Source organism: Kwoniella newhampshirensis, chromosome 4 (genome assembly GCF_039105145.1).
Source record: "Kwoniella newhampshirensis strain CBS 13917 chromosome 4, whole genome shotgun sequence".
Lineage (NCBI taxonomy): Eukaryota > Fungi > Basidiomycota > Tremellomycetes > Tremellales > Cryptococcaceae > Kwoniella > Kwoniella newhampshirensis.
Genome location: NC_089958.1, coordinates 569,076 through 591,630, shown reverse-complemented (window position 1 = coordinate 591,630; position 22,555 = coordinate 569,076). Strand labels below are relative to the sequence as shown.

The 22,555-nt window shown below is 51.8% G+C and overlaps 9 protein-coding genes across 9 annotated transcripts; 4 read left to right on the top strand and 5 right to left on the bottom strand.

The window, feature by feature from the left end:
- Positions 1-641: 641 nt before the first annotated feature.
- On the bottom strand, positions 642-2,391 carry IAR55_002207 (uncharacterized protein; the record flags this gene model as incomplete). Its single annotated transcript, XM_066945324.1, has 2 exons — positions 642-1,369; positions 1,497-2,391. 2 exons carry the CDS (start codon positions 2,389-2,391, stop codon positions 642-644), a joined length of 1,623 nt encoding a protein of 540 aa, XP_066804013.1.
- A 696-nt stretch (positions 2,392-3,087) lies between these two features.
- On the bottom strand, positions 3,088-4,393 carry IAR55_002206 (uncharacterized protein; the record flags this gene model as incomplete). The annotated part of the gene is made up of 5 exons (XM_066945323.1): positions 3,088-3,246; positions 3,363-3,532; positions 3,710-3,858; positions 4,026-4,272; positions 4,363-4,393. 5 exons carry the CDS (start codon positions 4,391-4,393, stop codon positions 3,088-3,090), a joined length of 756 nt encoding a protein of 251 aa, XP_066804012.1.
- Positions 4,394-4,827: 434 nt separating this feature from the next.
- Positions 4,828-6,439, bottom strand: IAR55_002205 (uncharacterized protein; the record flags this gene model as incomplete). Its single annotated transcript, XM_066945322.1, has 5 exons — positions 4,828-4,849; positions 4,912-5,534; positions 5,595-5,719; positions 5,787-5,890; positions 5,955-6,439. The coding sequence occupies 5 exons, from the start codon at positions 6,437-6,439 to the stop codon at positions 4,828-4,830; spliced, it is 1,359 nt and encodes a 452-aa protein (XP_066804011.1).
- A 1,642-nt stretch (positions 6,440-8,081) lies between these two features.
- Positions 8,082-11,446, bottom strand: IAR55_002204 (uncharacterized protein; the record flags this gene model as incomplete). The annotated part of the gene is made up of 7 exons (XM_066945321.1): positions 8,082-8,775; positions 8,838-8,966; positions 9,039-9,481; positions 9,536-9,699; positions 9,751-9,841; positions 9,897-9,978; positions 10,029-11,446. The coding sequence occupies 7 exons, from the start codon at positions 11,444-11,446 to the stop codon at positions 8,082-8,084; spliced, it is 3,021 nt and encodes a 1,006-aa protein (XP_066804010.1).
- Positions 11,447-12,169: 723 nt separating this feature from the next.
- On the top strand, positions 12,170-13,400 carry IAR55_002203 (uncharacterized protein; the record flags this gene model as incomplete). Its single annotated transcript, XM_066945320.1, has 4 exons — positions 12,170-12,299; positions 12,348-12,391; positions 12,462-12,857; positions 12,915-13,400. 4 exons carry the CDS (start codon positions 12,170-12,172, stop codon positions 13,398-13,400), a joined length of 1,056 nt encoding a protein of 351 aa, XP_066804009.1.
- Positions 13,401-13,700: 300 nt separating this feature from the next.
- Positions 13,701-14,312, bottom strand: IAR55_002202 (uncharacterized protein; the record flags this gene model as incomplete). Its single annotated transcript, XM_066945319.1, has 4 exons — positions 13,701-13,805; positions 13,872-13,996; positions 14,086-14,143; positions 14,208-14,312. 4 exons carry the CDS (start codon positions 14,310-14,312, stop codon positions 13,701-13,703), a joined length of 393 nt encoding a protein of 130 aa, XP_066804008.1.
- Positions 14,313-14,845: 533 nt separating this feature from the next.
- Positions 14,846-16,417, top strand: IAR55_002201 (uncharacterized protein; the record flags this gene model as incomplete). The annotated part of the gene is made up of 1 exon (XM_066945318.1): positions 14,846-16,417. The coding sequence occupies one exon, from the start codon at positions 14,846-14,848 to the stop codon at positions 16,415-16,417; it is 1,572 nt and encodes a 523-aa protein (XP_066804007.1).
- A 386-nt stretch (positions 16,418-16,803) lies between these two features.
- IAR55_002200 (uncharacterized protein) lies at positions 16,804-18,456 on the top strand (the record flags this gene model as incomplete). Its single annotated transcript, XM_066945317.1, has 8 exons — positions 16,804-16,876; positions 17,146-17,310; positions 17,402-17,469; positions 17,552-17,576; positions 17,640-17,659; positions 17,745-17,891; positions 18,007-18,236; positions 18,300-18,456. The coding sequence occupies 8 exons, from the start codon at positions 16,804-16,806 to the stop codon at positions 18,454-18,456; spliced, it is 885 nt and encodes a 294-aa protein (XP_066804006.1).
- Positions 18,457-19,714: 1,258 nt separating this feature from the next.
- Positions 19,715-22,230, top strand: IAR55_002199 (uncharacterized protein; the record flags this gene model as incomplete). The annotated part of the gene is made up of 4 exons (XM_066945316.1): positions 19,715-20,272; positions 20,346-20,452; positions 20,514-20,612; positions 20,670-22,230. The coding sequence occupies 4 exons, from the start codon at positions 19,715-19,717 to the stop codon at positions 22,228-22,230; spliced, it is 2,325 nt and encodes a 774-aa protein (XP_066804005.1).
- Positions 22,231-22,555: the final 325 nt, after the last annotated feature.

Below are 22,555 nucleotides of genomic sequence, written 5' to 3'. Positions count from 1 at the left end.
AGAGAGAGAGAGAAAGAGAGAGAAAGAGCAAAAGCCAGTGACAAGCGGCTTCGATGATGAAGAAGATGAGAAAAGATGTATGGATCCTGGTATCAGTACTTTATCTTCAACGGCAGAAGTAGACAGACGGAAACTCGAAGCAGCCAGAAGAGGAGCAGCCTCTGATTTCTTCCCTCCGCTATAATCCGTTCCTTATACAACGAGTTGGAAACATCCTTTTGTCTTTTTGAGGGATCGATCGTGACACTGCATAGGGAGGGCAGGGGTGTCTCGTTCATCTCCTTTCTCATGTCGACACACAGGAGAGAGACGACAACAATAGATCAAAGATGGATGGAGAACAATAAGACTTCTCGGTGTCTTTTGTTCCTGGAGGATCGATCGAATTCTGCCGGCCACGTGGGATTCATGGTTGCTTCCAGTCCTGCCGGGTTCTCATAGAATTGCCATTTCCTCTTGCATACATGCAAAGATTTTGAGGGGATATCACAGACAGGAGACAATGGTATAATGGGCTGAATTCTTGCTGCTCTAAGATGTATAATAAGATTGTCGACATTGCCACATGCAATGATCGGTCCTTCTTCATTTCGCCAAATGACCAACTTCCCTTCCATTTCCACCTCTCACCGAACCACCCCTCAGTCCCTCATCGGACTTGTCATCCTTCCTCCCACTACGTTCATGACCTCCTCTCCTCTGGCCCAATCCCTCAATCCACTCGGAACAGCGTGTGAATGTGGTTCGCCGATATTCCCGTTGACATCCTTGTCTTTTGCACTCGAAGTTGCACCGTTAGTCGCCGAAGATGAGTGCGCTACCACAGGTGCGTTGGGAGGCGGATAGGTCTGGGATTGCGACTGTGGAGGGTGAGGCTGGGAAGGAGTCGGGACAGTCGTGGATGCCGATGCTGATCCTCTTCGAGATGCTGGCGCGCTGTTAGGCGCAGAAGGATGATCGGGAGCGACGGCCGGTTGTGATTCGCTCTCAGATAGCTTGGGATCGACCTGCATTCGATTGTCATCCTGCTCTTGATCGGAAGTAGCATTCTTGACCAAGGTGGACGCAGCGTGAGCATCTTGAACAGTCGGCGCAGATGCAGCCGAGCTTGGAGTGGCTTTCGTTTCCTCGCCTCTACTCCTTCTGTCTCTGTCCCTCCGGTAGCTTTCCGAGATACTAGTGGATTCATCGACCTCCCTGTCCTCTTCCTCGGCATAAGCCAACAGTCTGTCGCCATACCTCTGCATCTCCTCGACTGAGATCCGAAGTCTGAAATCATTCAACAGCAGGAACTGTAGTTCGAGCGAATTAAGCTCGGTAGGTGGAAGACCCCCAACTTTGGCGTATCTCGAGTTGGTGTAAAATACGTCTAAGAGAGGTGGTGGGCTTTAGTCAAGGTCCCCGACCACTCGTTCAATCAGAAACAGGAGTAATGATGAAGCCAGAGAGGAAGACGTGGGGAGAAGGGGGGTCCTGCAAGCAGGAGACTGACTCACCTGAGAAGAACTTGCTAGCGACCGTCACTCCGGCTATAACCAGTCTATGCACATTATAACTGTCTATCGCGAACCCTTTCCCCTTCCCCAATCCTACTCCTACACCAGCGCCCGCTCCACCCACTCCCAGCGGGGTACCCAACCTGGTCATCCTGTCGAAATACACCAATAAGCCCAGAAACACCTCGTTTGTCGTCGGACAGTATTTGAGTATTCGGAGCAAATACGCTTCGATGGATATACTGGGAATATGTCGTGCGTGGAATGCCAACAAGGAGGAAGGATGAGAGAGGGAAGCTTTTGATGCTGAGAACAGAGGGTAGTCCGCTAAAGACGGTGATAAGTTTTCGATCGAGGATGAACGAGAATGTGCGGGTCGCGCAGTTGTGGATGTGTGATGGAATAGCTCGGTGGTGGGCGATGAAGAACTAGCGGCGTTGGATATCACTGAAGATCTAGAATGTGGTCGAGATTGCGTGGATGTCGATGACGATCCACCTGCCCCTCCTCCTCCTGCGTGATCGCCTCGCGGTTGATCAGATTCCTCCTCAGCGTCTGAGTCTGGTCGCAGTTGGTCATTGGCGGTAGCAATCTGCTGGAGGAGACCAGCAAGGAGACGGAGTAGTTGCTGAGTCGGGTAAGTAGCTATATCCAAATGTGGAAGAGGAGTGGGATCCGACTTGTGCCGTGTGTCTACATTGTCATTTCCTTCGCCGTTCACATTACCCTCGGCATGTCCTCCTTGCGATGGTCTCCTACTCCGACTAGGTCCCGCTTCATTCTCGCTCGTCCGTGTGGACCCACTGGCGCTCATCCTCTCACTGTCGCTCACACCTACACTGGGAGGATAGGTATGTCGTTCTGATTGAGCCTGCAGCTCATTTTCTCCCGTCATGAGTATGTCGGCGAGGTGATGTGATTGTTGACACGGTGATGGACGAAAACCGAAAGGATCGTTGTGGGTATGACGTCTGGTGATAAAGGGCTAGTGAGATCCTGTATGAGATGATGTCGGAGCGCGTGTCCCGTCCGAGCAAAGGGTTATGGCCGACTGGTCGTGACGATAATACTTGAATGTGATCGGTCCGAAACAGCGACGTTCTTCTCGAAAGGATGAGGGGAAGGTACGATTGATCGACTTCAGTGATCTACCGATAGCGAATGGTCCTAAGGTGATCGATTGGGATGATAACGCCGTCGAGAGTGCGTCTGACAGAGTCAAGGAATCGCCTGTGACAGTGTATTGGATAAGAGACTGGTCTCTGTGTGTATCTCACAAGGTACGTTCGTGTATGAGTCAATGTGATATCGCAGGATATATATGAACGAAACGTAGCAGCTGTCGAAAAGGGGCCATGAATTGTTGATGTCACTTTGCTGCATGTAATAAACGTGCTCTCCAAATCGATACCACTCATCACGCTATCATGTACCCGAAACGGAGATCATCAGTGGCACAGTCACCACACACGGTGATGAAACAGCTTTTCATCTTTCATTGGTGTTCTTGACCCATATGCATACATGATAGACAACCCCGATGAACTGTCAGAGTCAGGTCGTACACACCTGGTGGACAAAAGGAGGATCGTCACCTCGGCTTCACACGCCATACCACGAACGTATTCCCCTTCGGCATCTCGCTCCTGCCTTCTTCCACAAAACCCCATTTCTCAGCATAGTGCGTTATGCTCTTGACGCTTCTCAGCCCCAGATCAGGATGATGGGCCTTGATGTACTTTTCGTCAAACTATGATGGGATCGTACTGATCAGCCATGTCCTTGTTATGCGTGCGACTGGCATGCCAAGTTGAAGAGACCTGCCCGGCTCTCCTGTTGGAAAAAGGAAGCAGCTGGTCCACGTACCTCTTGATCAGCTACGGACTTGTGATTCCCTTCATCATCTAACCAAGGTCCATACGCTGCTATCCAGCCCTTGGATCCATCCAGTAACCGTCTACCGGGCGATATGAGCGGCGAGAGATGTCGGAAGACCTCTTCTGGTAAATGTGCCGGTACACAATGTACGAGGTTCACTAAGCGTTTGAAACATGATCATCGATCATTGGTGTTCGTTCGTGACCGATACCGAACAGTGACATACACTCGGGACGCGTAAACAAGTAGAAAGCGGTGGAGTTGACAGTCGAGGACAGATAAGGTATTTTGTGAGGGATGATGATTGGAAACACGTCATACGACACTCGACTTACGCATGATAACTCCCTCGAATGCCTCTCCGGAGGCCAATCCGACGTCCTTTTGCAACCGGTTCCAGTCTTCCTCCATGGAGATATCCAGCTTCCTAGGCCCGAGCAGGTTCTCTCCAGTATCGATATTTTTCAACCTCTCCTCCACTTGACTGGTAACATATATGATAGCGGCAGGGACGGGGGGGAACAAATGGCGAAAGACAACAGAACTCTCGTTGATCAGTACCACCTTCGGAACACTACAGTCTGTGCTCCGACGCATCTCCGAAGATAGTAGTGGAGAAACAGAAGAGAAGCATGGAGGACCAGGACTTACCTCGACTCCCAATGATCCCTCACACATCCCAACCATTCGATATCGTCCCATCGCCTCGCAAAAGCGACGATATGGTCATATGGATAAGAGCCCAGCTCGAGAATGCGACGTCGACCTTGATTCCTTTGTCGGGACAATTCTGACGCAACTGGTGGTGTGACATGGTCTGAGATTGGTGATCTAGTGGTAGATGATAATAGTGGTGTGAGGGCGTCTATTATCGGTACGAGGTTGCGACTTGCCGAGCCTGAAGATGACAAGCTGTCAGTAGTGTCCTTCGACCTGATGGCCAACAGTTGACGGACGCCAGCTCATCAGGTGTCAGATTTGCACACACCTTCTTGCGAGATGACAGATGGATATGTCATATCGTTAGGTAGCATCTTGATCGTGAAGAAAGAGATCAATCTACGCTTTCAACTTTCGCTTGGGAAGTGATCGCACGAAGTGGAGGTAGGTTGACAACCTTCTTTATGCGCTTTTCTTCCCCTTCCATGATGTACGACGCACTCATGCAACGGTCCTCTCCAGAACCTATGATTGAACAGCCAGTGCATGACATCTGCGTGATTTGCCCGGCATATGTGGACCACACCCGCTATATTCGTACAAACATCTATCCAATCCGGGACATGACTACCAGGGTCGATTTCTCTTGAATCCGAGGCACCTGTCTGATTCGCTGGACACACAACGCTCGCTGAGCGATATGCTTGTGTTGATATGACGTCGGGTCAATTGTATCTTTATTGCCTTGATCTTGCTTCTCCTTCCCTTAGCTGACCACTGCTCACGCTTACGCTCACTGGTGAATGGAGTTGTAGCTGTTTAGGATTGTTCCAGTCAGTCTTGAAAGATAACGACCACGAGGGGAACATGTACTCACTTTGGCGGGATCTCTGGCAGATTCTCCTCCTCATCAGGCAGCGAACCCATATCGGTGTGCTGATAAACCGATGTCCTCCCACCTTCGCTGATCGCGCTTTCCCTTCTGCCAGAGTCCGAAAGAGGAGGGCTTCCCATCACTTCCTCGTTCGCGGGCGCACCAGAACCACTCGCTTGTCCGTATCCTCCTCCACTGACTCGGTTCTGTCTTTCGGCAGCTGCTTCCCGCTGCTTGGCTACGGCCGCAGGAGTCGCACTGGCGTTGTAAGAGTTGTTGCCATCGTACTGATTGCTGTTATTACCATATTCATGTCCAACAGCAGCACCCAGAGCAGCACCTCCGAGACCGGCTGCCACGCCATAACCACCCTCGGGACCAGTCCCGTATGGGTCGTAGGTCCCTCCCGAAGCCATGTAGTCTCTTGCATCCGGCATGCGCATGGGAGCCGGGTGATTGTAAGGATCGTAGGCATCGGAACCAGGTTGAGTAGACTCATATGGGAAAGGGTCCACGCGTGGAGAAGTAGCAGCGGCAGCACCTACACCACCGACAGCAGGGACCGAGGGAGATATGAGATCGAGAGGATCATTGACCGAGTGTCGAGCGGCACGAGTTGGGTCAAACTGAGAAGCGTAGTCTCTTCAGCATAACCATGACCATATCGAACAGCGGTTCACACTCACGGTCTTCTCGTCAAACGCTTGATCATTGTTCCTCCTTTTTCTGAAGCAGAAGAACCACAATAATGTAGCAAGGATAGCCAATCCTGCAAGACCACCAACGACACCTCCAACAATTGCGCCGGTGTCTGTGAAAGCGGAAATCAGCATGAGCCTTCAGAGATATCGCCTCTGAGGACGTTCTAGCACACTTACTGCTTCCGCCCCGCCTGCTCGTTGCGGCGGCAGTTGACCCGCCAGTTCGAACGGCGGTCGAGGTTACGCGTGTGGATCCATTTGAGTCTGTGACTGTGACAATACTGTATGTCCAAGAAGTTTGACAGCGTCAGACTGAGTTGAAAGGCGGTTTGATGAACGACTCACACCACACTTGTTGATTGTCCTGCAGGCTCTGACACTTGGCTCGCAGACGAAGCACCGCTGGTCGTGCTAGGAGAGGCGATAGCACTTGCGGATGGGGATGCGGTCGCCGAAGCGGATGGTGTGCCAGAAGCAGAGGCTGAAGGAATCGCTGATAGCGATTGAGTCTGACTAGCACTTGGTGAGACCGAGTCCGAATTCGATGCCGAGGCGGATGGTGTCGACGACGGTACAACTGATGACGGTGTTGATGATGGTGGGATCGAAGAGGGAGGAGTGGAGGATTCGGGGGTGCTGGATGGGACGACGGAGGAGGGCGCGCGAGATGATGGTGCGCTGGATGGTCCTACCGAAGGAGTGCTTGAAGGGATTACGGAAGGGATGATCGACGAAGGTGCCGGTGAGGTAGGTATCACGGCTGAAGTAGGGACAGCGGACGGTGAGACTGATGGACGGGCGGTCGTGGTAGGTCGGATGACGGATGACATTATCAGCGTCTGAGCTCAACACGGTGTCTGGTCCCCAAAAAAGCAGATAATCGAGAGAGATCACAGCGATAACAATTTTGATCGGTTCGAAGAGAATGTTTACAAGATCAAGACGGTAAGGATGGATGTCTTGGGTGAGTGAGCTGAAGCAAAGAGCCTTTTCTCCTATCCTTTAGTTGCTAAAACGCAATCCAGTCAATGACCCTCAAAGTTGTATCGGCTTCCCTGTCGGCTTCTCTCCCACACCTTCTCTTTTCGCGCGTGCTGAATATCGCCTGTTCATCCTCCCCCACACGAAGCGCAGCGGAGGGTTGAATGGACCTATTATGACGCTAACCGACCCATTTGTCTCTTTCTTTCCTCGCTTGTGACCCCGGTACAGTGTGAGGTGAAGAAAAACACTTCCTCCAGAGAACCCTGAGCTACGACTGCACCCTCAAACAAAAAGGAACGAAGCAGCATCAACTATCGCTCACCGGAAGACATCTCGACGTTACTTGAAGAGGTCGATTGTGTTTGATATGAATGCACGACCAGCTGAGCGGCTCAGACTATTTGGGTTGTAGATGGTGATGGGATCAAAGGTGGGTGAAAGAGAGGAGAAAGAAAGGATCGGATAGTTTTCGATTTGTTTTGTTTTGGTGGATTTGATTGGGATTTGTCTGTCTGTCCATCCGCTTGGCGCCCGGAACTTGACTTCAAAATCGATAAGCCGAAGAGAAACCCCGCCCCGCTTTTCGGTTTCGATTCACTGTTACTTGCACTTCAGTCGTATTCATCTACATCGCGTGGACATGACAGCAGCAGCAGCAGCAGCTATGACAGCGGCAGGATCACCACGAGACCCCTTGTCGTCATCAGAGACGGATAAGACACAGCACGCGGTTCTTCGGAGCTGGGAACCAGGAACTGAGCGTAAATTCATCGTCACAGCCCGAAGGGTCAAACTCCTTTGGAGAAACGAAACGGCTGTGCATACAAATCACCGTGGAAATCTTCTCGCAATCGACTCGCAACAGTACCCAAGATGCATAGTGCGCGCTGCACGTAGCCATGCATGGGTTACAGGATCGTGCTTTCACCATCATCGTCCTTGATCGGTTCCATTATCCGTAATCCTGCCAAGGCGATACATGATCTCGTGCACTTCTCCGAGGGCGTGGGAGCAAGTCCATCGGATCGTACGATGAGGTACTCCTTTTTCAGAGCCAGTGTGCACGACTTACTTTGTGCATCACGATGGATACAACACGTGTCGCATAGCGTCATCTCTCTGCAATTTGCATATCACGACTGGACGGACGCCTACCACGAGTACGATAACACTTTTACCCTGGCAGACCTTACAAGTCCAACGCTTCACGCCGTCATATGTCAACTCAATGTTCTAGACGGTTGATGAACAAATGATGGCATCAGACAATGGGATGGATGATTGACATAAATGTGATTGATATAATATGAAGTGACATGATGATGTTTCCAATAACAAGGGTTGCGCGATCTCTCCCTCATCTACTCCACCAACCCAAGGATGTGATTCCCCTTTGATCTCTTCAGCCGTCTGAAAACTAGACAGAGTCTCCCCGCTTGACAGTCTGCTTTTCTGCTAGTGCACTCTTGCCGACATTCGACACCTCGATCAATAGGGCAACCCTCCACCTTCGTCGGCTCTACGCCTCTTCTCGTCTCTCCACCTATCCCCCTCGGGCGGTCCTCTCTTTGCACCCATCCCTTGACCCAGCCCACCACCACCTCGCATTCCGCCTGGACCAGCGAGCAGACGATTGCCATGGCCATTCCCTGCCAATTTGAAGGGAGGTGCAGGCAATCCAAGTGCAGTGGCCCCCGCCAACTTGAACGGTGGCGCGGGTATGTTTGACGGTCTCGCACCCATGCCCATCGCCATGCCCTGCCCAGGACCCATTCCGCTCAGTGAGTGGCCCGCTGGCGGACGAGCCTGATAAGGATTGGGGTGTTGTTGAGTCACCGGTGGTCGACCGAAACCGTTGTTGAATGCAGCTTGTCCTTGTCCAGGCTGCATGCCAAACCCGCCACCGCCGTACGGATTTCCGTTCGGTATTACTGGCATGGCCTGTTGACCATAGGCTTGCACAGAAGGTGCGAACCCGCTGTTGAACGCTTGTTGTGCATGAAATTGTGGCAGATGTTGATTCACTGCCGGTGGACGTCTGGCTGTATTGAATGCTTGACCTTGATTCTGACCATAAGCGACTTGCGGAGGTCGGTACGGCTGAGTCTGTTGAGGAATGGGAGCAGGTTCATTCTTTTGCCTTGTGGTCATTTCATGTGAAGACTCTACGTTGATTGTAGTTCTATGTATGACACCATCAGCATCGTGCCTTCGGCAATATGGCACCCAAGGAGGTCCACTCACTTGTTCAGCTCGGCAGGCTTGGGCGAAATCCAGAACCAAGGATGATCCAGAGCCTCGTGGGCTGTGAGTCTCCTCTTCGGATCGAGTCGCAAAAGTCTGACTAGCAAGTCTGCACCTCCCCTGTCCATACTACGAATAAAGAACGAGTGATCAGCGATCAATGTCGCACGGGGGAGCGATCACAAGGCTGATTTTACTCACTTCCACTTCTGCGCGCACTCGAGGAGAGGCATATCTAGCGGCGTCCTATTCCACGGATGTCCTTGCGCGTCAGGGAATCCAGGTAGCTTGTCCCACCCAGGCAGTGTCTCCTCGTTGAGGGGACCACATTTGGAGAAAATCTGGTACAGCTGATCCCTGTCGCTTTCCCCTGCCAAGATTGGCTGATGAAGGTACATTTCTCCAAGCACACAGCCCAAACTCCACATATCGACAGCGGGACCGTAATGTGAATCACCAAGAAGAAGTTCGGGGGCACGGTACCATCTTGTCACAACCATATTGGTGTATTCATTAGCCATATGAGCTGGCATGGCCGAGTCGTGGGTCCACGTTCGAGCAAGACCAAAGTCTGCGATTTTGATCTGACCATGCTTGTCAACTAGAATGTTCGCGGTCTTGATATCTCGGTGGATGAAGTTGTTCTAGGTCCAGTTTCGATCAGTATTGTTTTGCGGACTAACAGACAGAGCACTCACGGCATGAATGTATGCCATTCCTTCGAGGATTTGCTTCATGAAAAGCTTGGCCATCGAGTGTGATAATCTGAAATCCTTGTTGCTGAGTAGACCACAGAGGTCGTGATCCATGTAGGGGAAGACCATGAATACTTCTCCTCGATTACTGCGGTCCCCGGGGAGCTCTGTTCTATTGTCAGACACAAAAGCTTTCCTCGCCGCGGAGGTTTACCTACTTCGTTCCACAACCATATTGAGGATAGGAACAACATTGACATGATTGAGACTTTTGAGGATCTTAATCTCCCGAACAGTCGTGACAGAGACCTGCGTTAATACATCAGCCCCGTGCGATGTGTCACTCCAATGTCTCATCACATACTCCGTCTCGGGGATTATGCGTGATAAGCTTTTTCAAGGCGATGGCCCTTTTGCTGGCGATTTCGATACCTTTGGTGACAACTCTGTGGCAACCGGTCAGTCCTGTGCCCTTGGGCGCAATATGAGTACTCACCCGAACGTCCCTTCCCCGAGCTTTGCTCCCAGATCGTACGCCGCTAGAGTCGTAGTTCCCTCAAATGTCTTGTGCAGTTTGAACAACTCCTCCTCTGCCGTCATTTGTTTGAATCGTCTCGAGACCGGCTGATAAGGGTTAAGACTCTCAGACTTGCCAACTGGCGTAGCGACTCGAGTCGGCGGATCAAGAAGATTTCTATTAGGTGCGCGAGGGACCGAAACTGGTGGATGCTGAGGAGCCGCGTCGTGAGCATTCTCGAGCTTGGCCAATGACTTAGTAGGCGACAGGGCACGATGCGCTGGTTTGACAGGAGAGTGGAGGGGAGGTGTGGGGATTTCCGCTCTAGCGGATGACGCTGCGGTCGTGGGAGGAGGGGGTGGAGTATCCGGCGGTGGCGGAGGAGGCGAAGGAGGAGATGGTGGCGTGTCATCCGTAGGTGGAGCAGGCGGAGCTTCTGATGGAGGTAAGGGAATTGAATCTCTGGTTGGACGGCGCTTTGGTCGATTAAGGATTTTGATAGGAGCAGATCGACCCCCTCCGTTCTCGATTGGATCGTCGACTGGCGACGAAGGAGGTAGGAAAGGCGGCGTCATTGGACCATCTCTTCCATTCGCTGTTCCGCTTCCCGACACCGTTCGTTCTGTCTCCCCCTCCTCCAGTTCGACATGCTTCCATTTTGGCGATAGTTCTTCGTATCGTGAATGCCGACGCTCTCGAAGTGCAGCTGGAGGTGGTTGTAGTGAAGGCGAAAGAGGCCGGTAGCTATCATATCTGTCTCTGTTGTTGACAGTATTCGCACGCGATGCAGGGTATCCCGGGTCCACTCTTTCTCGGCGTCGATCGTCCCTGTAGTATTCGCTGCCTCTGCCTCCGTACCGATCATCCCGGTCATATGTCCTGTAACTATCGCCTCTGCCTCTATCCCAATCATCATACCGTCTGGAAGCTGCCGACGGCGGCGAGCGTCTCCTCTCGTAGTGGTCCGGCGACCGATCAGATCGGCTGGGCGGTTCAATATCATCGTATCGTATACGGCTTCTTCTGTCCTCCGTAATTCGTTCCCTGTCGGACGGCCGTTCTCTGTCTGCTTCTCGAATAGACTTTCTTTCGCGAGGTGACCGTTGTCGATGTGGCAAAGCTGAAGTGTCTTTGATCGGTGAAGCTTTGTCAGGTAATCTCCTTTTTGGTGATCTTGAATCATGTAGTTTTGCGATGGTAGGGAAATCAGGCGAGCGAGGCCGTCTAGTGATTGAGGAACTTGACCGAGGCTGCGATGGACCAGGTCGGTCCAAAGGGTTTCTCCAGATAGGCTCGGCAACGGATTCTGGTCGAGGCGGTAGATTGTCGACACCCTCGACAAGCTCGCCGTCTTCTGGTTCTGAGAACCGCTGGCGAGATGGATGCGACGGTGCCATGAGGCAGGAACACCACGATCAGATGAGCGGAGGATACAAAGACGGTTGTGAAGGATTGAACGACGGGAAGAATAATCCCTGTGAATGAAATGCTATTCCTATGCTACACCGTCATGCTGATCGTCGAGTAGGTCAGTGACGGACTCTCGGAGGATGTCAGAAAGACGACCGCACCGTCTTGGAACTTGCATATATCTCTCGGGCCGAGAGGTGCCCAGTTTGTGTTGAGGGAGTAGGGGGAGTAGAGGGAGTAGAGGGATGTGAGAGGTCGCGGAGCGGAGAGCTAAGACAAGTGGGTTGAGATTGAATTGATGGTTGATGGTCGAAAGAGGGTCCAAGTGGAATCAAGTCCTGTTATTAAACTCTACGTAGCTGTAACATGATCTGCGCGACACAGACTCGCTGTCCTCTTTCATTTTGGCAGCCAGGATGCCAGGCAGGACGGAAGCAAATGACCCAAGTTGAATGGGAGTCTGACACGTGGGAAGAATTGGATCCGGCGTTTCAAGGCGGGTGGCACCGCTTTCTCTTATTGTTTTCCTTAACTTACCCCGAGATTTCTCTGTTACCCCATTCTGCAACCTCCACTTGTCCCGACTTGTGCCCTCGGCCTCGGCTTACTCGGCAGCATCCATAGATGGAGAACATTCTGCTCAAGAGGACATCTCCGTCGTCAAAACAGCTTATCAGCAACAGTAAAGCTTCGTATCTGACAACGCCAGCATGTCTGAATCGCAAAAATCGATCCCCAACCAGCGATGGAGGCTACATGGCAAGGATGGAGTGGACGCACTCCATCTTGAGCAGGACAGCTTTGTCCCTAAATTGGGCGAACACGAGGTTCTGTTGGAAAGTGAGTATGCGCTTTCGGTTCTCAGGTTGCTAATCGACGACAATGCAGTCCAAGCTGTTTCCTTGAATTACCGGGACATCGCTATGATCAGTGTGAGTGGCATCAAGATATTCACCTCACGATATTCACCACTTCTCGCTCACGCATGTCGACTTGCTGCAGGGCCAATATCCCATGGCCTCGATCGATCCGCTCGTCCCTGTCTCTGACGCTGCGGGTATCGTGAAAGCCGTCGGACCAAAAGTCACTCGTTTCAAGCCAGGCGACGACGCTCTCCCCATCTTTACTCAATCCGCGCTGTTCGGTGATGTCCAAGACAAGGATCGTGCAACAGGTTTGGGTGGATTGATCGACGGCGTACTCCAAAAGGTGGCTGTCTTCGATGAACAATCCTTGGTTCACATGCCTTCCAACTGTGATCACCAGCAAGGTGCCACCCTTCCTTGTGCTGCTGTCACAGCCTGGAACGCATTATTCGGACTGGAGGGGAAAAGATTGGCGCCAGCCCAGTGGGTGCTGACTCAAGGGACAGGCGGCGTCTCGTTGTTTGCTGTACAAGTAAGTCCAAGCGATCATGGTCGTAGTTGTAAATCCTGAGCTGAACGCTTCATGTAGTTTGCCAAAGCTGCCGGGGCTCGGGTCGTCGCCACTACCTCGTCAGACGAAAAAGCGAATTTGCTGAAGACGCTTGGTGCCGATCACGTCATTAACTACAAAAAGGACGAGTCGTGGGGCGAGACCGCTCGAATGTTCACTGGCGGAATAGGTTTCCATCACGTAGTCGATGTTGGCGGCAACGGGACCTTGGGTCAAGCCATGAAGGCCGTTCGACGTCACGGTGTCGTTTCCGTCATCGGTTTCCTCGGAAATGGTCAACAACCAGGTCCCTCCGTCCTCGATGCTTTGATGCGCGGGTGTATCATCCGCGGCATAGCCGTCGGGAGTCGAGACATGTTGGAGGCGGTAGTTGACTTGGTGGAAGCACAGGACATCAAGCCAGTCATCGCGGAGACAGTCTTCAAGTTTGAGGAGGTAAAGGAGGCTTACAAGTATATGGCTAAACAGGGACATACCGGCAAGGTGGTGATCCAAGTGGCGTAGAGGTCCATTTAAAACTACACTCACTTTGGTCGGAGCATTGTTGTTTGTGGTAGCGTCTCATGTAGTTATTGTAGAGTACACAATGAAGTCTTGGCGAATTGAACGTAGAGCGTGCTCGCCTGTTACTAGACTCTTAGCTGGGTGAATGGGTCGGGTTTTCAACCCTGTCAGATCACCACGTCAGTCTTCAGAGAATGTTAGTATCCACTGCAATCCAGCCTCGTCAGTCGTCTTTCTGCAAGGCAGTATGGCTTCGAACTTCCATTGTGAAGTTCGAGTTGAATTCAGGTGACGATTGCATTACCCCTCCATGCGGAACACCTCTTCCGCCGTGACCCACCACCCCGGTCCGCTCTCTGAGCCGGTAGCACCCTCCACAAAGCTCTCCTGCATCCCATCGGTAAGCTGTGGACGGAAAGTCCAATCAGCACTCTTCTTTACGGCATATATCTAAATAACAAAATCACTCACAGCCCACCAACGCTTAGTGGCTTCGTTTTCTGCGATTCCATCCATGTCCTTTTTGAAATCTTGACCGATGTAACGCATGTGGGCGATGAGCAGATTATGAGGGGCAAAGTAGTGGATTGAGTAGTCTGAAAAGGTAGGTCAATGAGGCATCAGCTGCTGATCATCCCTTCCCCAAGCAAGACGGCAAGACGGCAATGAGGATTCTGGCGCTCACCAACTACATGAGCTTTTCTAAGAGCTCCCAAGACCTCTGGCCAAACAGCAGCATGTACCTGCGCACGATGACCCGTGAGCACAATCTCAGGACAGCCCAATAAATCAAATCCATTGACATACCTTCTTGTACTCGTCCAGGTGTTCAGGCTTGACTTTAACGACTTGACATATCCGCTTTCCCTCATCGGTCCTCGGCATTTGAGGCATTGGCAGAGAGGTACTCATGGCTCGTACAGGGAGTTGTCGAGATAACACACCGAACGTCCCGAGCCTGCTCGACATCTTATCAGAACCAGCTCAATTGCTCAATTGTATCGCGGATTGCAGCGGTTTATCGAGTGATGGGAGTGGTGATAGGTGGAAGTGTGTAGGTGCTGTCGGCGTCTCGTGGTGATGATTCCGGCCCGGAACACCATTCTACCGATACGGAGACCCCACAGAATATTTCAGGTGGTTTGCACGTGGACCTTCGGGAAACGATCTGTAGTAAATTAGTTGATCATCTGCCGAACTCAGCCGAGTGATCCGCGCGTCGCTCCTTTTCCAACATTCGCCACTCGACCTGTTGCCGGTCCGTGCACAAAGCCAGAAAAAGAACCTGTTGTTCTTCTCCAACTATTCTTACACCATCTCATCTCATTAACCCATTATGTCCACATTTCACTTCACTGCCTGACCAAAGATCAGTGTGCACATCATAACGACCCTGTTAGAAGGAAGGTATATGAACCATCTCCATTCGGAGAAAGGCTATCAGAATGCCTCCCTTCACTTCCACTTCGATGACTACGCTTGTCCGTAAAGTGGCAAGCGTAGCGAAATACATCCATCAACCTGCTAAAGCGACCATGTCGCGGGCGACTCCCAATCGAACCATCAATACCCTTCACCGAACCAGAAACGCTATCAAACAATTGGCGCATCAGACCTTCCCTAGCCTGGGCACTCCCGCTCACCAACTTCACAACACCGGTCAAGCGCTTCGCGTTGGTGCTCGCGGATTCTCTTCGAAACCTCCTGCGGGACCTCAAGCCGCTCGACGACCACTCGGACCAGTACGTCAAGCCATTCAGGCATCGGGCAAACGGCCCAAGTGGACCCATGGTCCTTCTATCTCTGCCAACGTCGGTCTCGGCTCCGCCAGAACCTTCGCATCTGGCCCTGCTGCAGGCGCACACGCCAAGGTCCCAATGGGTCTCCGAGCATTCTCAGGCCTACTCAACGACGATGAGCACAAGGGCAAGCCTCTTCCTAGGGCCAGCCGATATACTCCCTACGCTCGAGGGCCAAGAGGCAGGAGGCACAGGCGAAGTCAGTGCTCTGTAGACTCGGCCTTTATCAAGGAGATCCAACACTACTTCCCTCTTGCTGTCACTCGACCCACCGAAGTTGAGATCACCCTTCCCCCCTTCCCCGAGACTCTTGTGACTCCTGGCTTTACCGCCATCCTCGCCCTTCCTCTTTCTCCATCGCTCGATGCTTTACTCAACCCGACCACCAGGCTCACCTACTCTGAGACATCGATCGGCGTTCACATTTTTGCTCGATTGACCGACGGTCTTTTACCCATACACTCTGCTCTATCTCTTCACGCCTCGACTCGAGTGATACCTCTTCTCACCAAGCTCGATGGGCTAGGTGTCTTGGAGTACCATCCCGCTTCACCAAAGGTAGAACTCGAGGTAGCCACCGATGCTGAAGGGCGACCAGATATCCTTCGTCTGGTCTTTGGGGACAGGTCAATAGCAAATGTCAGGGAACTTTTGGGAGAGAGTCTACGAGAAACAGAAGAAGGAAAATGGTGGGCTTTATATGAGGAGAAGAGAGGTATAGAATTGACGCAAGGAGAAAGACAAGAAATGATGGAGCAATGGGGCTCGTCCGACGGACCTGCCGGAGTTACATCGCAACAAAGCATCGACGACCTCGTCTTCCCTACGCTCGACATGTCTGCTTATATCGACAACGATGACACAGCTTTGGTCGATTCTATCTCATCGTCCTTACCAGCGTCTTGGCCAACGAGCGGCTCTTCGACTCCTTCTGATGTTGGATCTTCTAATGCCTCATTGTCATATACGCCTTCCCTCGATGGCTCGCTTACGGAGTCCTTATTATCTCGACTGGCGGAGAGTTCCAACGACGTCATCTGGTCAGTCTATCCATCAGATTCTGATTCGGACGTGGAATCAGCTCTTGCAGTCAGTGCGGAATGGGGCGAAGGCAGCGTCAGTCTCGGGAATGAGATCGAGGTCGAGGCAGGTGAGAGCGTGACAGGACGGTGGACAGGTTCCGGGGAAGGTTTTGGCTTTCTAGCGCAACCACGGTAGTGTAGTTGATAGTGTTTGTAGCTGCATGTACGATACGATGCGATATGAAGGTAAACTTATGATCGAAGTCGTATCATGATATGCGGTCCGGACCAGTAGTCGTTTGGCGAGCCCAGGTTAGTCGCGGGGTACTCACCTCGGGTAAATGCGTCTGGCCCGAAAATCACGGTATCGAGTATGATCATACTGGAATCATCGGTGCAACATCCCGGCGTCTCAATAAAGCGTCGTCTCAAGTGCAAGCAATACAAACAGTCTGTTAAGTCAACACGATATCGTCTTCAATCCATCACTGGTTGACTCTCGGTACATTCGCCAAGCGACTGTCTGCACCCACCCTTTCCAGTTATCTCTCGTCTCGTCAGGGATATAGCTCAAACGCCAGAATGACCATCGTCAAAGCACCTACTGTCACGTTGAATGATGGAACCCAGATCCCCAAGATAGGTTATGGATTAGGTGAGTAGTGCTGTCGATCAGACGACATGATACAGTGTTGTCATGTCATGTCATGTGGAAACACGATTGTGCCGATCGTTTTCTTGCTACTATTCCGGTCGCCTTCCTCCTAATCCTCATACCGAAGAGTGGTCTACTCCTCATGCATGAAAACTGCAAAATTGCCCATTCTGAACATCATCCCGATTACTCTACCTTCTTACTCCCTCCACTGAGGTCATCCTCATCCGGTCCACCTCTGACTTGTACACTTTTCCCCTTCCTCGTAGGCACCGCAAACTTCGGTAAAGACTGCCAAGCCCATATCCTCTCCGCTCTTTCTACGGGATACGAGTATCTCGATTGCGCATATATGTATGGGAATAGCAAGCATCTAGGACAAGCGCTTGGGGATTGGAAGGGGAAGAGGGAGGATCTGTTCATCTTGCAGAAGTGTGAGTGGGTCTCTCTGTATCTTGCATGTGCCCCAATGTGGTCCGCGCTAAACATCTGTTGAGAGAAATTGACCTTGTGTCTCGTTGTCAGGTGGGAAAAGTAACGGGACTGCGGAGGAGAAAGATCCTAGGAAGGTGTTGATGACATTGTTGAAGGACGTGGGTCGTGCTGCTTGCTGTTGTGATCACGTCACATGTCGCACACGAGAACATCAAACCTGATCCCGCTCTTGTGCTGTAGGCGAAGCTCGACTATGTCGATCTGTGTATGTCCTTGTCCTGCATGTCCCGGTTTACAATGCTGATTTCCGTTCGTTGGATGACGACAGATCTGCTTCATTCCCCTTTGGTATGTGCCAGCGTCTCCACGATTGCACCTCTTGCTCAAGAGCAGAGAGGTTTTGTCCTCTGACCGGATCTGATCTGCCGCGCAGCTTTTCGACGACATCACCAAAGCATGGACAGTCATGGAAGAGCTCAAGGCAGAAGGACTCACAAAGTCTATCGGTATCAGCAATTTCAGGGAGGAGGACATACTCAAATTGAAGGAGTCGTGGGAGGTTGTTGCCAGTGTAAACCAGGTGAATCACGATAGGATCGCCGCGCCTCCTTCCGCGGACGAGTCTTCATCCCCCTATCTGCCCCATCTGCGGTGAGATGAGACAGATTGCTGACGGCGCCCAATCCAATCCACAGATCGAACTGCATCCGTACAATGCTCATGCGCCGAACATGGTTCGCCTTCTGTCCACTTGCAAGGATCTCGGTATTGTGATCGAGTCATATGGTCCTCTGACTCCACTCTTCCGTTCTCCCGGTGGCCCTGTCGAGAGCGTCGTTCAGCAGATCGCTCGTAGCAAGGGAGTGCAAGAAAGTCAGGTGTTGTTAGCTTGGGGCGCTCAGTTCACAGGTGGTGTAGTCGTCACGTAGGTTTTGTCAACACTGGAAGTTCCGAAAGATCGATGAATGTTGACCAGTAGACGGATCAGTACCTCGTCGAAGAAGGAGAGACAACAGCTTCAGCTCGAAGCCATCACCAGAATGTCGCCTCTCACGCAAGACGAGGTCGACCAGATCAGTGAAGCTGGAAAGGGCAAGTTCTTCCGTTGGTTCATGAAGGATGTCTGGGAACAGGCGAGAGAGTGATTGGAGATAGGTGACCGTACGAAACGCTACGTTGAGCTGGAAGGTATGATCTGTGCTATAAATGAATGCAGATACATATTATTAGAACCGACCACCTGATCATGTACAGATGTGACGACCGTGACATGTGCCACGCCACAAATCCAAATAGATCTGGTCTCGCATTTGGGGGCTTTAGACAGTCAAGATTTTGCATACAGTGACTAGTGGTGACGAGTCAAGGTCATCGGCCTTCCAAGCAAAAGGGAGTGGGTTATTTTGGGCACCCGGGTCCATCTTCCATCTTTGGGAGTCTTGCGCGTGGTCCCTGTGATGAGCTGATTTTGAGCGATTACTGAGCACATTTGCGTAAGTCGATTCCAGGGATCTCCGGGATGATCCACAAGGGGTAATTAGCCAGTGCTCGTATCATTGCTCCCGTTTTTCTCCACCGCTGCTCTATCAGATGGGAGTTGATCTGTCTCTGGCTCTGGCTCTGACCGTACACCGTCGGCTGATAGATGGGTGTGGGTGCGGGTTGCTCCCAGGGGTTAGGGGGATCGAGAATCTCGTTGTATCACATGTATGCGTGTGCATGCGTGTAGGGTGGAACCTTGCCTATGTTACTTTTCCTTTAGACACACACTCGTTGTCATATCGATCAGTCAAAGTCGCAACTCGCGGCTGTACCAAAAACCATCATTTACACAAGCGAAAAGGGCGAAACCGGGTTCAAATCGGAGTGTTATTATCAACTCACTCAGACACAGAGAGAGGCAGAGGACCCCGGCGCAGTCCCTGTTGCTTCGTTTCTCAACATCATATCACCCATCAACTTACAATCAGCATCGTTCATGATATCATAATACATATATAGTCCGTAACAACACTGTCACTTGACCGCAACGAAACACACTCGAGAGACTACGACGAGGACGTTTCTAAATAGGGAAACCGGTGGTCGAAAAATAGTACGAGTAGTGCGAAATACAGAGAGTTCGCCGAGAGCAGAAGACTTGAGAGACATCTGGCTATAAATACCTTTTTTCACCTCTTTTTTCGCACAGCCCATTCAATCGAATCATCAACTCAGCTCACTGACCACATCCTCCATTCTCGCGCATCGACGTACACATCGAGTCATCTCCATCCCCTCTCTCCCGATCCATCCTTTGGTGAATCACTGTCCATTGGAAACAAATCGTCCTTCCATCGAGGATCCCTCTCAACGATCGTCTTTGACCGCCCTTCACACACGACTTGACAGCTTCTGGATGAGATGATAAAGACATCCCGACTGGGTTGGAGGAGAGAAGGAATAGGACCGCCCGGTCTGATGGTGGAAGATGAGTTTGAAGCTGGGCCTTCGAGGATACCGATGGACGGTGAAAGGAAGAATGAGGAGAAGCAAGCTGAATGTGGAGCCTGCGAACGTCAACGGCGAAGACGACAACAACGGCAAGATGCGACCATCAACAGCAAGACATCCAGCAATCGGTCGCATGGCTCAGGACCTTCACTAATCAGACTCATTCCGCCTTTCTTACTGCCTTTCATGCCTGTGACATCCGCCGTTCCTGCTCCGCCACCGGCATCACATCGACCCAATCCCCCCAGTCCGAGTATCACCACATCACCCACTCCTACCGATCCTAGCTTGGTACGATTGGACAGTCGGGGTGTCCACTACCTCACGTCGGTCGTCACACCCAGCGTTCTACCCACCTCTGTGACCGAAGTCGACGAGACCGCATTGCCGTATCTCCTCACTCAACATTCCGATGGCAAATGGAGGAAAGCCGACGGAGGCTGGTTTCTTTACGGTAGAAGAGTCGCTGTGAGTTTTCTTGATCCCACCTTGATTCTGAGCGGAGAAAAGAGGTTTTCGAGGCTGACAATATTTCCGACAGTCGCCAACTGGGACCACAAATCCCGTACTTGCGGAGAATGGGACCGACACCGATTCTACTGCTGAAGCAGCACCGACCTATGCTGTCAAAGAGACTTTACCCAACGGGTTAGTTCTGCTTTCTGTTACTCTATCATCGTGGTCGTCATCTGATCATGTATTGTCATAGGTGGGGTTCTGCTTCAAGTCGAACCAGTATCTACAAAGTACCCTTAATAGCCGTGGCAAGTGTGATCATGGCTCTCGCTATCGTCGCCTTGATCATTTTGTGAGTGCCAGCGTGCTCTTTTTCATGCCTTCGGTCGGCTGACACGCAGTCTCACAGCGTTGTTCTTCGTCGCCGGAAACGACATCGAAGAGCAAAACGAGCAAAAGAACGACTACGCCGGAAGGCACTAGCTGCAGCGGGCCTCAAAGAGGACGAGATCAATGGATCGGCCGCCGAAGCAATCTTCAAGGAGAAGCTGGCGGAACTGGAGAAACAGCATTTGGCGAAAAAGAAGAAGGGAGGTCAAGCAGGAATAGCGAGGACCAAAGTCAAGGGATGGAATTCGAAGTTGAGAAGAAGAAAAGGAAAGAAGGGAAATGGGGAAGGCGATGAACAAGAAGGGACGATAGAAGTCATACCCGAAGGACAGGAAGAGACAGAGCAGGAGGTGCACGGGATTGTGAACGCGTCACCAGTGGAAGTGGGAGACGGACAGTCGAGAGAAGAAGCATCGACAACGGCAAGATCCAGTCCCTTAATCGGAGCAGGGCTGAACGGTTCGTCTACTCCAACGCCAGTCGCGGAACAGGCACCATCCTCAATTATCGATCGCAATACTACGACGACGGAAAATATTGTCACTTCCCCGAACCCAATGCTGCCCACATCCTATTTTCCTCCGGCATACCGACCTGCTTCAGTCCGGTCGTTCGCGGTCGGTCGACCGAGTACGACGACTGCGCCTACAGCCGGACCTTCACGATCGACTGTACAAATGGCTGCTCAGGGTGCCGCTGCGGAACAATCCCACATCCTCAATGGTACGGAGAAGACTCAAGCACCGGGTTACTATCCCGCACCTGCCACGGAGGACGGCGAGGTCGCCCTGGCTATCGCCTCCAGACGAGATGGCAAAGCCAGGGTCATCGATGCACCACAGGAAGATGATGAGGCCGATCACGAGGCTCGAGCCAGGATGGCACATGTTGCAACCGATGACAAACGGGTGTTAGAGCAATTGAGACTAGGCGCTTCTGCCCCGCCTGCTTTGCGCGTCGACCATGAACAGGAGACGGACAGCGGTGAGCAAGGGCAAGCGTCTGCCCCCGAGGTGCAGGTCGACGAGCAAGGATTTGAGATGGTAAACCATGAGGAAAGGGAAGTTACGCCTGGACGTACACCGACCCCGTACGATAGCGCCTTCCCACCGCCACCTCCCAAAATAGTGACCCGACACTCTGACGTCGACGACAATTACTCCCCGTCGCCTTCGGTTATGGTCAACGAATCGCATCTCCTTCCTTCGGCTCCTCCGATCCTAGGCGATGTCGCGGCGCCCTCTGCGCCGCCAGGTTTGGATGTGGAGGACGATTACGACATTCCCAATGCAGCTGTTCCTTCTGCCCCGCCACTTGCCTTTGATGAAGATGCGGTCGAGGAAGAAGGGGGATCTGCATCACTTGGACGATCCGATCTAGACAACGACCAGCCTTTGACGGATAGTCCAGAGCCGCAGCTTTCGTCGTTGGAGGAGACAGAGGGTGATGATGACAGATCGGAGGATCATGAGAGCAGGCGGGATAGCGGGATGAGCTTGGGTCTGGGTGTTTCTGGAGCTTTACCCCCTCGGAATGGGAATGGAAATGGGGTCTTGTTTCTACCCAGGTATGAACCGTAGTTGTGTTTTGTGTTGTGTTTAATCTGTAAACGGAACTTGTACTTGAGATTACCCAACTGTTTATCACTTCGATCTTGATCATGAATCTCTAGGAATGTATGAGAGTCCCTCGAGTCATTCAATCATATGCTGTCCAACGAGATGATGCTAAAGATGGATATGCGGGACACTCGCATCAATGATGAGCGTGACAGCTATTTCATGTTGACCGATTGTTGCGCGTGTGCCTGGTTTCCAGGAAATGAGCGAACCAACATTGACTCGCCAACTCTGACTTCTCCAGACCACACAATCATCTTCTTCTCACGAATCTACAATCAGGTGT